Raw genomic sequence first — 16,492 nt, forward strand, 5'->3', positions numbered from 1 at the left:
AGCGCATCTCTAAAAGTACTCCCCTTAAAAAGCTCCAACTCCTTCCTCTGGGCCAGTATCACAGGGGGTTAAAGAATAACAGAAATGGGCCACTCATGGGAATATAGGAGATGTATTTATACAGCACAGAGGTCTGTGGGGAGGACTGGAGGTGAGTGGGTCACCTGGAGTCTTACCTGGTCCTGGGGTCGATGCCCCGAGGGCAAAGTTGTCTAGGACAGCAGGCCCATTAGGGCTCTGAGATGATGGGAGCCTGAAAGTCCCTGGGCCTGGAGTTAGAGCTACTGGGAGATTCTCTCTGGGATCATCTTCCCTTGAATCTATCACTAAACCCACCATAATAGGACTTTGAGGGGGGGACATTTTCTACTTTCCCAGAATTGGTGATAAGGGCCCAAAATTAAGAAAAAAGAGATGCTAAGTATCCCATATCATAAAGAACAACAGTTAGGGCCTGATACCCTCCCCAAAGAGAGCATGATACTTGAAATAGCTCTGTAACTAACCACCCTTCTCCATCCCATTCTATAAAAGAAGGTTGGGGGGAGAGAGCGGAAGGAGATAGACAAGAAACTCTGGGTTGCTTCCTCCCCTCCTTGAAGCTGAGAGAATTGTTCGTGGGGATTTAAGCCGGCTGCTGGCCTGACATCTCCTTTCCCACTGGACATCTGTGACGCAGCCGACTTGCTGATCAGTCCCCTCTACCTAGTGAAGCAGGGAGGGGAGAAGTGGGAGAGATGCAGAGCCGAGAGAGAAGGCATTTAGGATCGACCTGCACCCCATCAATTGGTACAGGAAGGATGTGTAAGTTTCCCACGGGTGAATGGACACCCCAGAAGGGAGCCAGGTGGGAGCCATAATTCAGGTACAAAACCCAAGGCAGGGTCCTCGGAGCAAAGTGGACATGGGGTATATTGCTGTAGGGAAGTGTGGAAAAGGTCAAGCCAGAGCTGGACTTCCCACATAAAGGCCCTGTGCAGTGGGGGGGCCCCACCCGGGGGGGCCCCACCCAGACCCAGCGTGGGCTCCATACGAGGACCAGTATTTGAGCATCTGCTACAGAGAGGGCAAGCAGCGCTAACCTGAGAAGCTGCTACAATGAATGGAGAGGGCTACAGCTGTTGTCTGTTAGGAGGCCTCCACAGTGTTCCTTTCCCTCTTCCCTACCCCATCATCTCAGGAGAGCTGCATCAGGATAAAGTGGAGGACGAATTGTCTCAGAGCCTGACCGAAGCCCCCCTGCTCTCCTCCAAGCCGTCGGCGGCCAGTTAACGATTGTGCCAGGGCAAGGAGGGGAGGAGGATCTAAATCAAGCTGGAGACTGAAGCTTTGTCATTGGCTGGAACCGAGCTTGTAAATACCTGAAGTAACCAGGAAGTTACGGGAACTGCCCAAGTTGTCCTGAGGGATCCACTACGCGGAGGAAGGAGGATGCAGAGGGGCACAGCTGACAGCGATGATTGCGGAGGGAAAGTTTCACATCTGTACCCCAGGGTGCTGCCATTCCCCACTTGCTTTCACCCAGAGTTACTTGACGCCCCACCAAGTTCTCAAGCACTGGGGGCATGGCTAGCTACTCCAGGGCCTCAGTTACCTGAGACTTAGCTCCCAGGTGGGGTGGGGGGAGCTCACAGGAGGGAAGGTGCATTCACCCTCTGCTTTACCAACGACGGGGAGAACGGTAATTCCCGTAAATGTGATAGATCCGTCAGAAATAATAGATGTAAAATGCACCATGTAAACTGTGAAAAGCAAGTCTTTTTATTCTTGGACAACATAAAAATTGCAGATTTTTTTCATCAATATGGAAAACACAAAGATAATCTACATTGTGATAGTCACCAGAGCTGTTCACCAAATATTTCTAATTCTACTTCTAGGCACTTACCAACTGCCTTTGAGCTAGATGGGACCATGTGATTTGAGATAGTAGTCATCTGAGATGTGAACAAAGTGACAAGTCACTTCCAGATGGAAGCTTTAAGAACCAGGGTACAATTTAGCATGTTCCCCCTGCCCCCTCCCCCCCCCTTTTTTTTTTTGCCTCCAAGATCATGGAGAATGGAGCCTCCCTCAACCTGGGTCCCTGATGAAGAGCAGCGCCCCCTGCTGACGTATGATGGATATGTTCCAGGAGGGAGAAGACTAGCTTTGTGATTTAAGGGTGGGGGGGATGTATGTTACTGCATCTTATCCTGGTCTCTCCTGATTCTTATGAGTAATTCACCAATGTGCCCATCATCCAGTGAAGACACCACATCCAGGTATTCAATGCCCCTCCACCACCAAGCGTGTGGATGATCAAGGTTGCCCTGGTTGGGTGTGTCACATACAGGATGGTGCACCATTAGCTGTAGTACAGTCAAAGCTTTGCTACGAAGACCCCAGGCAAAAGGACCTTCACAGAGCAGCTGAGGGAAGAAGGAAAGCAATGCAGACAGTGGGAGGGATGAGGCTATTGGCTGGGGTGTTGGCTGGGGTGACATAGAAGAGTATAAGGGATGAGCCAGATTTGATAAGAAATGACAAGAGATACCTGTGTCACACACCTAGCACAGGCATTCATTGGCAGGCATATAACCAAGGTCATAACCCTTCCCTGTATTAATTCAGGAAAGTCAGACAAAGGAGAGTAGTGATCCAGGCCATAGGAATGAGGGCTTGATTTGGTGGTACTGCATGAAAAAGGTCAAGTTTTACCTGTCACCCCTTGTACAATTAAAAAAAAAAAAAAAGACAAATGCCACAGACCAGAAGATCAGGTTGCCAGGAAGCTCTTCAACCTCCTTGGTGGGCACACCTGTGACCCTGTGGGTCATTCAGGAACTTGGGAGTAAATGACCAGATGAGCAGGCTGGCTCTCTCTCTGGGAGCCCTTTTTCTACAAGGGCTCTGGTGCTGCCAGCTTCCCATCCCACCCAGATCCCCTGGGGAACCAGGGATGAGTACCAGCCTGGAAGCCCCTCCTCTGATGGCATCTGAGGGGCCCTGGCAAGATGCCTGGCCCCAGCAGCAGTCATCTCTCTTTTTTTTTTTTTTCTTTCTTTCTGGTCATGCTGTGCGGCATTTGGGATCTTAGTTCCCTGACCAGGGGTCAAACCTGCACCTCCTGCATTGGAAGTGCAGAGTCTTAACCACTGGTCCACCAGGGAAGTCCCAAGTCATCTCTTGACAATGTCCCCAGTCTTCCCCTCCCCACAGAGGCCAAGCATGGCTCAGGAGACTTTTGGTGAAGGAAGAAACAGGATGGATCTACTGTTCACTTCTCCTTGACCGCTACTGGGAATGGCCCTCCTGTCTTTGGAGAAAGCAGAGGAAGGCTGAGCGGGGCTGCAGGCTGGCCCTGCCCCCTTCCCACATCAGCCTGGATCTCTCTGCTGGAGGCTAGGTCAACCCCAAGTCTCCCAATGAGGTCCTGCATGGGCAAATACCTCCCTTATTTCTCTTCCCCAAATCCCTGAAGTCCATGATAGACCTCTACAAATTAGTGGTTTTTAATAAGACTCTCAACTATGCAGAGAAAAAGGTGTACTCACAGCTGAATGCAGCCACCCGGGGTTAAGGAGGGAGAAGGCTGTTGTTCTGGCCCCTCCAGGAAGGCAGCTGGGCAGGGGGCAGAGCTCCAGGCCTGGAGAGGAAGATCTGAGGGTGACACCCAGCTCTGCCTTTCCCAGCTGGGTGTAACCCAGCAAGTCACTGAGCTCCCAAGTCTGCGTCCACACCTGTGAAATGGGATTAATGACGCCAGTAGCACTGGGCTGGGCTGAGTATTAAGTATTTCAGGGCCTGTGGACAGAGCAGCTCAGTGTCAGCGTTAGAGGAGGGGGACCTATATGACCCCATTCAAAGGCTGAGATCCTTTCCCGGGAAAAAGCTGAAGGAAAGGCTAGGGGAGAATTTCTCAAGGGCATTATCTTCTGTTCACCTGCAAAGGACAAGGGAACAGAGGTGACAAAAAGAGACTGGTGAGGAAGCCACATCCGGAGATAGCTGCGTGTGGGCGGGGGGGCGGGGGGTGGATACAAAGGGAAAAGACGCCCCGTAGCACCAGATACAATCTAGAGCCTCATCTCTGCTGCAATGTCCACGCTGAAGGCCTCCAGCAATGTCAAGCAGGCCAGCAGCCTTGACCTGAATATGTGACCTGAACATGTGTCCCACAAAAGCGGGGCACGGACGGTGTGAACCTCATTGGGGGCCTGCTCCCTGTCTACGGCTGCTTTCCAGCCTGGGGTCTTGTGATAAGGATGATGGCCACAACACCCACTCCCACCAGCCTGAAGCCACAGAACGGGCTACCCCCAGCCCTGCCCCAAAATCACCACCACCAACATCCCCTACCTTCCTTGTGAGGGCAGCTGTATGGGTGCAGGCAAGAGGGAGAATTACAAAGAGGGCACCAACACTGTAGGTGAGGGCCCAGGGGATCGATGTCCTAACCGCAAAGCATGGCGCCACCTCACGGCCCCTTCTGGGTTCCTTTCCCAGCTAGCACCTCAGACTTCCCAAGATCAGAGTGGAGGGCACCGGGGCCACAGAAAACAACTAACCTTTTAAGGAAATGAAATCTTTCCATCAGAGGAAGCCACCCAAAGGAAGAGGCAACAGCCACCAAGGTTGACTCATTTTTATTTTTTATAAAATAAGCTACAAATAGTCTCCCTCCCTCCTCACAAAGGAAAACCACACAACACAGCCTCCACACACGTGTGAGAGAGAAGAGGCCCAGGGGAGAGTCTGACTTTCTACAAGGAGGTGCTTCCTCCTGGCCAGAGTAGGGGACTGGGGTCTCCTGGAAAGTCCATCCAGTTCCAGCACGCTGAGCTTTCTGGTCCAAACTAATGGGCTACCACCTTACCATGTTGGGATGGGGCCTCCAGTCACCCTAACACAAGCTCTGGGACTTTCACCCAGACAGCAAGAACCTTCTCCAGTCAGAGGATGGGATACTGGGATGGGGTATGAGATGCACAAGATGTGGCCAGATTTCCAAAAGCAATCCATAGGGGCACCCGTCGTGGGCTACTACCCACCCTCCCTCACTGCTGCCACGCCTGCTCATGGAAGGGGTGCTAAGTGCCACTTGTTGCTCTTTGATGACTGTCAAATAGGCATGGTCACCCGGGCAGAAGAAGCTGGCATCTGACCCGAAGGCTGCCCAGCACATTGGATTCCACATTGGAATCACAGTAAAACGTCTGTGGAAAGCTAGGCCTGGACTGCCCCATAGCTGGGTTATTATCTCTGCACTTCTAGGCAAGGCAGAAGTTCGAGGCCCAAGATGAGCTTTGCTCTGGAATTGGCCTCAAGCCTGGAAGCCTTTAAGAACATTTAAGGGAACAGGAAGAACCTCAGTACTGAGTTTTAAGAAAAAAAACTGAGTTTCCAACAAGGTGACCAACACAACTCTTCCCTCAGGCTTATGATGACCAGAGGATGGCAAGGGGAGATAGAGGAGAGTGGAAGTAAAAGCCTAATCTGACCTTGGCCCTGGGAGCTGTCTCGGGAAACCTCATTCGTGGGTTTGCAGGAGGTGAGAAGCCTCCTGTGGGTACTACACTCACCAGGGCAGGCCTTCTGTCCTCTTCCCTCTGCTGCTCAGATACTAAATAGCTACTAAATAAAAGGCCCCTCTGTGTGTCTTTTCCTTCTTTGCCTCCCTTCTCATGCTTTACATGGAGTAGATGCTAAACATGGGTGGAAATGTTTCAACTGACCCTAACGCAAATCCTTGGAGGACAATTTGCTCAGTGGGCCACCAGGACACTGTGCCCCCACGGGGTCAGGGCCACCTGGGGGTCCGGATGGCAGGAACACATGGGCACGGGAGCCCTCCCTCCAGGGGCCCCTCCCATTGTCCCACACCCAGCCTCCCTTGAGAAGGTCAACCGCCAAGTGACTTGCCAACTCTGACAGCCACGGCAAGAGGCGGTGCCCTCCTCCCACTAGAAAAGAACTAATGCAGTCTGCACTATAATCGCAGGGGTCGGTCTCCAAACAGAAGCCAAGCGGGCTGGGGATGGAGTCCTGGGTTCCAGAAAGCTGGGCCGTGTGTCCAGAGCCCTCACAACCCAGAGCGGGAAAAGGGAGGGGAATAAACAGACAGCAGTGCCAATGGCTGTACAAAAGAACTATACAATTTACATATATATTTATATACAGTATATAAATCTCTTTCTTCTCAGTCCCAACAACACCCTCACCCCCTCAGAACCCTAAAAGTTGTCAGTAGCAGATCCAAAACCTTAACAATAAAAGAGGATGAACAGTCTTTCTTCCCTTTCCTTTTCCCACCGTGGTATTAGATATTGGTGTTTAAACATGAAACCGAAAAGAAAACACACAAGTAAGAGTTATTAAAAGTGCAAACACGGTGGGCACCACTCATGTTACATGGGATGTGGCTGGGCTGTGGGCAGCGTCCAAGGTCAGGTGTCTGGTGATGCATCCTGCCTCCCTGGTCTCTCCACCTGCCCTTTGGTTTTCTGCTCCTTAGATGAGGCGTCCTACTGAGAAGGGAGGTATAAGTGAGAAGTTAGAGTTGGGTTTACGAGCAATCCAGCTACACATGTCAATTTCCTCACCGGAGCAGGCTTTTCCACCTGCTGTTAAATACGGGGCTGGGTGGGACACAGGTAACCTGGACTTGCAGATAAGCCCATGTTTTACCGGCCCATCTTTGCCACCATGAGGCATCACAATGGCGACAAAATGAGGCTGCCATTCCAGGGAACTGGGTTTTGCCCAGTAAACACAGTTGGGGGGCGTGCACTCTGTACAAACCATCCTACTCCCCGATGCCAGCCTTTCAACCTGGGGCTGGGGCGGAAGTGGTAGGTGCTTGTTTATACGTGGGAATGGTAGGATCCTTGTAGCACTAACTAATCTTTCTCTTGTGTCCTCAGCAAACAAATTGAACATGGGAGTCCAGGTAACTTGGCCAATCCCAACACTCCCGCTGCACTACCGAAGCTGCATCAGGGGGCCCATAGAAAGGACCCCCGAAAGAAGGCAACTTACTGAATGGGTTTTTGCCTGCTCATTTTCCCTGGGGGAAGATGCCAAGACTACCACCTGCCAAAACAGGAACTTAGGATGCTCGAGTGGCCTTGACCCAGAGAACTGGTAGGGCTTCTTCTATACCTGGGCACCTGGCCCCTCTAACCCCCAGAATGAAGAGGGCACTTGGGGAAGAGCCAGAGATTGTGTGGCCAGGCTTCCTGTTCTGCCCGGGTAAAACCCTTGTTAGCCAACACCTTTAAACACAGTCCCTCTTCCCTAAGGCTGGGGCCCCCTCATTAGCTGAGAGGGGCTTTAGTGCTGATGGACATTTGCATAACCTTCTTGGGTCCTGGCTCTCCCAGCTGCAGAAGGTCAGGTGGAAGGAATCTTAGCCATCATCTGGTCCAGCCCCTTCACTTAACAAATCCGGAAACCAATGCTCAGAGCAGTTGAGGATCTTAACGGAGGTCCAAGGCTTGTTCCGCGAACACCCACTCCACCCCACAGGGTGCTGAGCGGTTTTGGAGGCTCTGCAGGGCCCAGGTCTCCTAAGGGAGGAGCAGGGTGCTGCAAGGCAGGCACACCAAGAGCTGGGCCAGCTGCACGTGGGCCCTGGAGGCTGTGTGATTTTTGTGCACAGCCCTTAACCCCTCTGGGTCAGTCTACGGAGCAGGAATTAGGACCACAGCTGCGCTGCTTCTGCTGTGCCTCTCATAGGGTTGCCTTGAGGACCAACTGAATTCATGGAGAAAGGGCTTGGAGGAGAGTAAGGTGCTGTGGGAATCCACGCCCACCCCCAGGTCAACCGCCCCCAAGTCACACTAACATTCCTTAAGACCCGAGAAAAAAGACAGAACACAGGGTGGGGTGGGGTGAGGGGTAGATACTGGTATATCCAATGTCACGGATGAGAAAACAAACTTGGAAAGATAGAGGGACAAGCCCAAGGCAGGCGGGTGGGAGGTGAGCCAGGTTGCCAGGCCCTGAATCCCATCTTTCATCTGCTCCAGCCAGCAGCTGCTTCTCTCAGGGGTGAGAGGAAAGATCTACACGTACAGAGGACCTCAAATAGTCCTGCCCGCCAGGCTGAGACTCAGGAGAGAAAACGTACAGCCAGAGGTAACCAGCTCTCACCCTGAAGGCTTACCGCACTAATCCCTTTACCAAAATATCGCTTCATCCTCAGAACAACTGCATATGGTTCTAATAAAACAATCAAATTATCCCCATTTTATGAGGATGAAACCGAGGCTTGGAGATGGTGTAGCTTTTACGTGGTGAAGCAAACTCAGACCTGACTGTCTGCTTCCAGAATCGTGCTCTTAACTACCAAGGAAGGCAGGGGACAGGAAAAGGCCCGAGCCCGGAGCAGGTTCCATCCTTGGGCAATTCATCAGGAGAGCTGGCAATTTTTTTCAATGGAAGAACTCGGCTCCAGCCTGCCTGCTTCACAGGGTGGTGGCAGTAATCCTAATGATGGTGGCAAGGACCAGTTAAGAAAGACCAGCCCTCAGAACGCTGTGCAGAGAATTCAGCTCCCCAGTGAGGAGTCTGGTTGGTAAAAATGCCTGTGTTCATGGGGCATTTCCCAAAACTTCAGTCCCTCACACCCAAAGCTACATTCACCCCCAAACTCTGTGTCCTTCCCACCCACACCCGACTTCTGCCCACAACTTGGTGTGCAAGCCCCTTTCAGCCCACCAGAGGGCACTGCACGACACCAGATGACCAACATCTGCTCCATTCCCTACATACCATCTACCCAAGTGGCTTTTCTGCTGCTCCGCAGAGGAGAGGGACCCTGCGAAGCTGCCGGCAGCCTGGGGGTGCGTTCCTCTACTACTCCTAATTTCTTCTTTGCATTCACCACTAACCACGTACTGAGCTAAGTTCTTCACAGGCACCAGAATGTTAAATCTTCACACCGAATCTGTGAGGCAGACACTAACATCTCCATTTTGCAGATGAGGAAATTGAGGCTCAGAGAGTCTGGGTAGCTTGCTAAAGATTACAGAGCTAGTAAGTGTCAGGGCTGGATGCTTCCTTTGGGTTCTGTGCACCTGGTGCCCCACAAAGCTTCAGAGGACAGCCGGGAGGCCTTCTTGAGCTCGGTGGACCCGAGGTCACCACACTCAGCCTCCCCTTGGCCGCTGTGTGCTGCACGGACCTAACTACCAGCACAGGAAGGGGACTGAGGGCAGAGGGGCTACAGAGCTCTGTGATTCCGACCCCACTGAGCCCAGAAGTGCTCCTGGGTGGGCCTGGGGTCTATACTAACACTGCGTAGTCTCTTTCCAATACTGGCCCTCAGCCTGTGCTCTGAGAAATGGGCACAGATTCCAAATGCCAAAGCATAATGTCACCACACAGGACAATCCCTCTCCTATCCCTTCATCATATGACAAGGATCTAATGCACCGTTACTGGGCGCCGTGCACCGTGCACTCTGCCTGAGGTTAGCAATTGAGAAGGCACACGCACAGCTACAGGGGAGCTGCAGGGGAGAATCAGGAATGTGAACTGCAATGCAGTGTGATAAGGCTTCCGACAGCGGCAACACTCTTATGAAGAAGAATAGTAATATTGAACTTCCACGGAGTTCCTTCAGTGTCTCAGGCACTATGACAACAGCTTTGACTCGCTGTCCCCATTGAATCAGCACAACAGCCCTATGAGGTGGACGCGGTGATTATTTCCATCTTACAGATGAAGACACTGAAAGCCGGGATGGCTGAGTAGTTTGTACTTGGGTGAAAGAGCTAGTCTGTGGCTGAGGCAGCGTCCTGGGGACTCAGAGTCGTGGGAACACGGAGAGGCGTCCTCATCAGACAGGGGTGCCCAGAGGGATGAGGTCACTCACCCAGGGCCACACGCCCCAGAACCAAGGCCAGAACCCCGTGATGGAGCGGGCAGGTCCCGAGACTGGGTACCTCATGGTAACTCAGCCACTTACCCAGCTACCTTTTGGGTTTACACTGTCAAACAAGGCTTAGAACGAGGAAAAGCCCTTATGTTTCCTCCAAGGCAATCTCAGCATTTCCCAAGCTTCCATTTCAAATAAGTCAGCACCACCCGAATTGGTATCTTCAGCCCAGACCTTTCACCGGCACTACAGACCCTCTAATTCTTTGGGTGCATCCAACTTGACACGTCCAAGCCATCCTCGTCCCCTGCCCCGTCCCCCTGCACCCGCTCGGCTCTTCCTCCCACGTTGCCCATCTCAGTGAATGGACCCACTGTCCAGTTGCCCAAACCAACCTTCATCCCTCTATGCACTCAATCACCAAGGCCTGCAGGTCTACCTAGTCACCTCCACCCACTACTCTGCATCCCCTACCGGGTTTTTCATAACTCAGGCCTCCATCGCCTCCTGTCTGGACAGCCACAGCCTCCTACTGGGGACTCTGCCTCGCTTATCCCCAGTCCATTTCCCACACTGCACCAGAATAATTTTTAAGCAAAACTGATGCTCTTGTTTCTCTGACTGAATCCCTTCAACAGCTTCCCCACTGCCCTTGTAGAGCTGAAACTCTCTCACCTTGCCTCCTACCCCTTCCCCTCCCCGTCCATCTTCAAACATGCGTCTCAGTCACACTGACACCCTTCAGCTCCTCTAAAGCTCTGCTCCCTCACCTCTGCAGCTGCACTCTTCACTGGCCTCCGCTCAGAACACTCTTCCCTCCCCTCATCTTTCTGCTTGGCCACCTCTTACTCATTGCTCAGGGACTGCTCTAGAGCAGAGGCAGCAAACTTATCTGTAAAGGACCAGCTGGTAAGTATTTTAGCTTTGTGGGCCATGTACGATATACAATAGTCTCTGTTGTATATTCTTCTTTTTTGAAAATTACATCCCTTTAAAAATAGAAAAACCACTCAGCTCACAGGCCGTACAGAAACAGGCCGTGGACTAGATTGGGCCCATGGGCCACGGTTGGGTGACCCCTGGTCTAGACATCACCTCCTTCCCAAAGTTTTCCAAGCCCGTCTGCTCCTGCGCCGATGGGGGTGCCCTACGTACGTTCCTACAATACTCTGCACTTGCTCCACTGTGACAGAGATCATTAGGTGTCCACCAGAATTCACGCTCTCCTCCTCTTCCTGGGCTCCCAGCCTTCCTTACTGTGGCGTGTGGTCTAGTGACTGAGTTCAAGCCAGTGAAATAGGAGAGGTGATGTGTGTCACTTCCAGGACTGGCCCGTCAACCCCCCACCACAGGCACTGCTCCAGGCTTTACGCCATCTGGCTGGCTGGGAAGGGAGAAGACCCCCAGGGTGACCCTGGATGCCACATAATAAAGATGGCAGAGTCATTCTCAGCCTGAATCTCAGTGACTGCACACGAAGCAATCCCCACTCCTATTCCTTCCCCTGCACACGCCACACACACACACACACACCTAGGACCTGGAATCGTGGTGAACTATTATATGGGCAAGATGAACTAGTATCCACTGTGTTGAGCTGAGTCATTACGTGTGTGGTTCTACTTGTCACTGCAGCCTGGCCTATCTTAATACACCCTCATAGCACTTACCACAAGGTATGTAAATACTTTTAGTATCTGTCTCCTCCATAGACTGTGGAAGGATAGGGACTTTATCCATCCATTCCTCCACTATATCAGGCATCTAGCATGAAGCATAACACACTCCCAGTAAGGAGCTGAATCAACACGTGCCTGGGATCTCACCTAATGGGGGAGCCCTTGGCCCCCGGGCCTGGGAGGGGCAAGTCCTAGCGGGCCAGGAGCACAGGCGAGCACTCACCTTCTTTGCTAACACCTAGGCAGCCCTTCAGCTCGGGAAGTGAGATGACCTTGTCCTTGTTCAGGTCACAGTAGTCAGTGAAACGCCGGGCGCATTTCTTGGGCTTGGCTTTCTTCTTCACGTAGCGCTTGAAGGGCTTCATTTCCCTCTTGTTAATGTCGTCGCTGCTGTTGCTGTCCAGCTGGCTGAAGTACCAGTGCACCACTCGCTCCTCCAGGGTGTGGCTGGGGTCTGGCTCTGAGAACCTGGGCCACGGGCAGACACCCCCATCCCCAAGCACACCGCTCAGGATCCTGCAGGCGCCACCAGCCCAGCCTCAGTTCCCTCCCACGTGCTCAGACACCAGGGCTGCCGGCAACCAGGCAGAAACGGCTTATCCGGGCCCAAGCCCGCCCAGGCCCAATGAGCCTGCAGCCGAATCAAGCCATCCTTTCCAACTTGAGCCGCAAGACTGGACAGTTCGTTCTTTGGGGGTCCCCAAGTAGGTGAGCCCGCCACCCCCTCCGCCATAGCCAGCACCGTTCTCGTACAAGACGGATGCTCAAGACATATTGACTGGATACAATTCACCTGAGAAAACCACAGGGATCCAAACTGTCCTTCTCCTGGCCTAGTGTCGCTGCCACACAAGCTGCCCGTTACACATGAACTTGGCATCCAAATGAACATGACTATGGGAAAGGGTGCTCACAGCCTGCACCACCCACCCAGCGCCAGTGCAGGTCCTGGGAGGGCTTCCAAAGCAGGAGGCAGAGCCCCTGGCTTCAAACTGCTGTCTTGGCGAGAAACAGAGCCAAAAAAGTGAAACCGAGCAGCAACAATTCAGTGTGAATGAAGTGTGAAGTTCCCGGGGGCCGTCCCTGTCAGGTAGCAAGTGTGGTAAGAACTGAGGAAAGAAGGCAATTGAGCTGGACACAAACAGAGGTTCTACAGCTGGCAAGTCCAGACCTACTAAGCATGAGTCTGTCCACATAGAGGTTTTAAGACAGGAGCTCCAGGGTGGACCCAGGAAGCCACATGTTAACTAGAACCCCCAGGGGATTCTGCTAAGAAGCAATGGGCTAGAGTAACCAAGAAAGCTTCCCGGTGTCAAGATGCACAGCAGTGACCGCATCTAACGCCGCCCATGTATGCGTGGTGACCGTAACGTGACAAGAGCAATGGCTACACATGTAATGTACACAAGGCCCACCCATCAGTTTCATCTCCTCATGCCTCATCTTTTCCCAAAAAGGATTCAGGGTGCTAGCTGAAACTTTTGAAGCCAATGATGAGTCTGGTCTAGAGGGGGTGACTGGGGTCTCTGGCCAGGAGAACAGAGTCACACGAGTCCCATGGTTCCTGCCGCCAGGGCGTGGCACAGAGTGAATGTGGTCCAGGCCCTTTTGTTTAAAGCCCTGGGTAACTTTCCCTTGGTTGGGGGACTAAGGCTGAGGTTGGGAGGTCCATACATTCAAATACTTAGTCTGCAGGGCACTGGGACAGACTACGTGACGACCATGGGTGAGAAGCGTGGGCAGAGGGGCTCGCTGTCACACAGGGATCCTACACCAGGGATTCAGGGCCTGCCAGCACACTCTGAAGCCGTACCTGGCAAGAAGAATATTCAAGGCACTTCCCAGCGCCTTGGGGTTCTTCCCTGGGGTTTGCCGAGTTTTCCAGGAGGGAGGGGACCATCCCTGACACATCCGCTATGAATGAGCCAGCAAACGCCCTCCCCTACCCCAACCCCCAAGTGACCTCACCATTTAGGGAAAAAGATGTTTCATTACCAAAAAAAAAGCCAGGCATCCCTGTTGAATGCCCATCCCTAATTAAGTGGATTGCAGTCTTGGGCAGGTCCCCCTGGGCACCCTGGACCAATTCCAAGAGAACACAATTAGTGGATCTGCCAGCAGGACCTCATCTTGACAGGTCTGGCGCAGGGAGCACCTGGGGAAGGTGTGAGGGACCATCTGTTTCTGGCCCTTGGGGACCAAGGTCTGTCCTTGGTCTACTAGGTCTGTCATAGAAACCAGGCTTGGAAGGGCTTTCAAACAGGCATGGCTCAGACTGTTGTCTCTGCCAGTATGTGGTACTTTGGTGGTTTTAAGCTTCCTCTATTTTCACTGCAACATTCACTCTCGAGCCTGCAGGGTACACCAGGCGGGCCCCAGAAAATTCTCTATCAGGATGCTCATGGAGCAGGAGGGAGGGTGGCCAGCTCCCTCGCAGGGCACCCTGCCTGCCCTCGCCTTCCCCTAAAAGCGAGGGAGGACCCAGGTGGGGGAGGAGAGCCGGGAGGGACCCAGGGGAGACGCTCCAGCTATTCCCACCCAGGCTTTCTAAGGCGGCCAGGGGACGGCTTTCCCCCTCGGCCCCTCCCGTGAGGGGGCCACGAGAACCCCGGGCGAAGGCAGCTCTTCCTTTAACCTTTAGGCTCAGCATAGCGTAATGTCTACCTAGAGGCTGGAATAATAAAGCCTCACTTGCTGAGACGGGAAAGGATGAGGTCATCCCACCCAGACGCCCTGCCAGGAGAGGCTCGCTGCCTTCAACACGTGTTCCTGGGCTCCCGCCTGCCTGCCCAGCTCTCAGCGACTCTGTTGCTGGGGCTCCCCGCACCTTCCTTTGGGCTAGGCTGCAGCAAGAAGCAGCTCTTCTCCCGCGCTACAACCTCTAAGAGTTTCCTCTCATGCCAGAGAGTGACTGTCATTTGGCTGCTGCCCCTTTTTCCCTCCCTTCCCTGCCTCCTTGTCTGGAGAACCGTGTTCCTGCCCTCGTCACCCCCAGCAGGAGCTCCCCAGCCCAGGGCGGCCATGCCTTCTGCCTGCTACCCCCCACCCCCGTATGTCCCCCATACCACCCAGCCGAGGACACTTCCCAGGAGACGTCCTCCGAGGGCCCTCCAAGCAGTGCCTTTGGCTCCCTATAGCACTTCCCCAACCGGCAGCCTGCCCTGGGGGCCTGAGGGGCCTGCCTCTCCCCGCCCCCGTCCCCAGCTGGTGTCAGGCACTCTGCTTCTGAAATCCTTTGACTTCCAGAATCCCATGCTGCCCCCTCCCCAAACATCAGGGCCAGGCTCTACATGTGTAGCTATGCAGTGCTAGGGTCCTACTTTGGAAGCCAAGGCTTTGTCTAGGCCAAGCGCCAAGTACATTTAAGGCAAGAATTTCTTAGCGGAGGTGCAGGGTGGGGGGGGTGGGATCATGGACCCTCAGAAAATGTAAACAAAGCCATAGTCCCTCTCTCTAAAATGCACAGGCGCCCAGAATTCTGCAGATTTTAGGGGTTTAATGGACTCCCTAAACCTCATCCAAGGTCATGGACTCAAGTTAAGAACCCTCGTCTAGAGGGAAGGAGACTCCAGCCATGACCCCAGAAGAATAAGTCTGAACCTTCTGGAAGAAGATCGGGTGAGACAAAAGACAGTAACTGGGAGGGGTTGGGGGTAGTTTTCATGCTTCCAACAAAGCATACTAGAAAAAAGAAAACTACTGAAGGCATCTGGCTCAAAACGCTGAAAATGAGGTTTCTGGCTTCACAACAGCCTCAAGTCCCAAAACTACTGTGCTTCATGCAAGAACTAGTTAAGACTGACATCTATCAGGAGTCCTGATTTAGCCAAACCAGCGGTGGGCATGTGTGAAAGAAGACACGAGAAGCCTCTGTTAACTAAGGAGAAGCTCAGATTTTCCCAGGGGAGTGCTGGCTGGGGTGGGGCAAGAGGGCCTCCCCAGAGTCTCCAGGAACCTCTCAAGCAGTCTGTGCTGGAGTCCTTTCCATCACAGCTGGACTCCTCACAATTTACCCTTGACCTCAAAGCCACAGCTCACTGATCCCTCCAGCTCTTACAGCTTTCTAGCAGTATCCTTTAAAAACACTGGCAACTTGCACTCCCAGTTCTAGGGTTACACTGGCATCAGACTCCTGACCTCTCTCTCACACATGCGCACAGAATTGGGATCAGAACCGCTGGAATCCAAAGCTGCGCATCAGACAAGGGCTGGGGACCCTACGTTAGAGAGTGTGATGGTTCTTTAGGATCACTTAACAGTGATGCCCAGGTTCTTGCTATGGGCCTCCCTACAGGTACAATTCCACTTCCATTAAAAAGGGCTTATTGGGTGAGTAGAGGATCCAAGTTTCCTCGGATATGGTGTGGAGAGACACAGTACAATGTTGGCGTCAGCCCCGCCCCTGGGCTGTTTTTGTGGCCGTCCTGTTGTCTCCCGTCTCCAGGGATGAGGAAAGCCACTAGAGCCGGGTCCCTCCCTGGACTGGCCGGGCCCCACCGAGTCTTCTCCCAAATTAAGAGGCGGCAGGTGCCACCCCTCCCCTGCCGCCCTCTCAGTGTCGCTGCTGCAGCCTCAGCCCGCCGGGCCTTGGCTGCAATGCACAGCTGGTGAGTCAGCCCCTTTTACCACAAGGAAGCTGGCGCTGGCCAAGATCTTGGGCCCAATTCCGCTGTCCCAAGCAGTTTTAAACAAGGTGAGGTGGGATGGCCTGGAGGCACGGGCCAAGCCAAGCAGGCCAACTGAGCCCCATCTGGAGCCGGGTCCAGGCCCCGCCAGCTGGGCGGCTGGGTAGGGTTGGGAAGTGCCAAGTCAGCCGCATTCCAGCCTCCTCCTTCCAAGAACATTAACAAGTCACCGCAATGGGCAGGAAGGAGGAAGCCTCAAGACCAACGGTCTCTTCTTGCAGGACCATGGAGGGGGGGGCGGCGAGGCTCACGCAGCCCAGCCC

General features: G+C 53.4%; 1 protein-coding gene and 1 long non-coding RNA gene across 4 annotated transcripts in view; one reads left to right on the top strand and one right to left on the bottom strand.

Moving 5' to 3' along the window:
- The first annotated feature begins 608 nt into the window (after nucleotides 1–608).
- On the top strand, nucleotides 609–11,660 carry LOC309625198. The gene is made up of 3 exons (XR_014242381.1): nucleotides 609–804; nucleotides 6,906–7,125; nucleotides 8,017–11,660. It is a non-coding gene; the product is annotated as an uncharacterized lncRNA (long non-coding RNA).
- SMOC1 (SPARC related modular calcium binding 1) overlaps nucleotides 4,613–16,492 on the bottom strand; it is a 153,131-nt gene continuing 141,251 nt past the window's right edge. For 2 of the 3 annotated variants that reach the window (XM_082384359.1, XM_082384357.1), the window contains exons 11-12: nucleotides 11,768–12,012; nucleotides 4,613–6,509 (exon numbers count right to left, since the gene is read on the bottom strand). In XM_082384359.1, coding sequence (XP_082240485.1) covers nucleotides 6,493–6,509; nucleotides 11,768–12,012 — 262 coding nt within the window. In that variant the 3' untranslated portion in view covers nucleotides 4,613–6,492. The remainder of the gene's footprint in view (nucleotides 6,510–11,767; nucleotides 12,013–16,492) is intronic. The other variant, XM_082384358.1, reaches the window with a different exon arrangement.

This window comes from Balaenoptera borealis, assembly GCF_965194805.1.
Source record: "Balaenoptera borealis genome assembly, chromosome: 3".
Classification (NCBI taxonomy): Eukaryota; Metazoa; Chordata; class Mammalia; order Artiodactyla; family Balaenopteridae; genus Balaenoptera; species Balaenoptera borealis.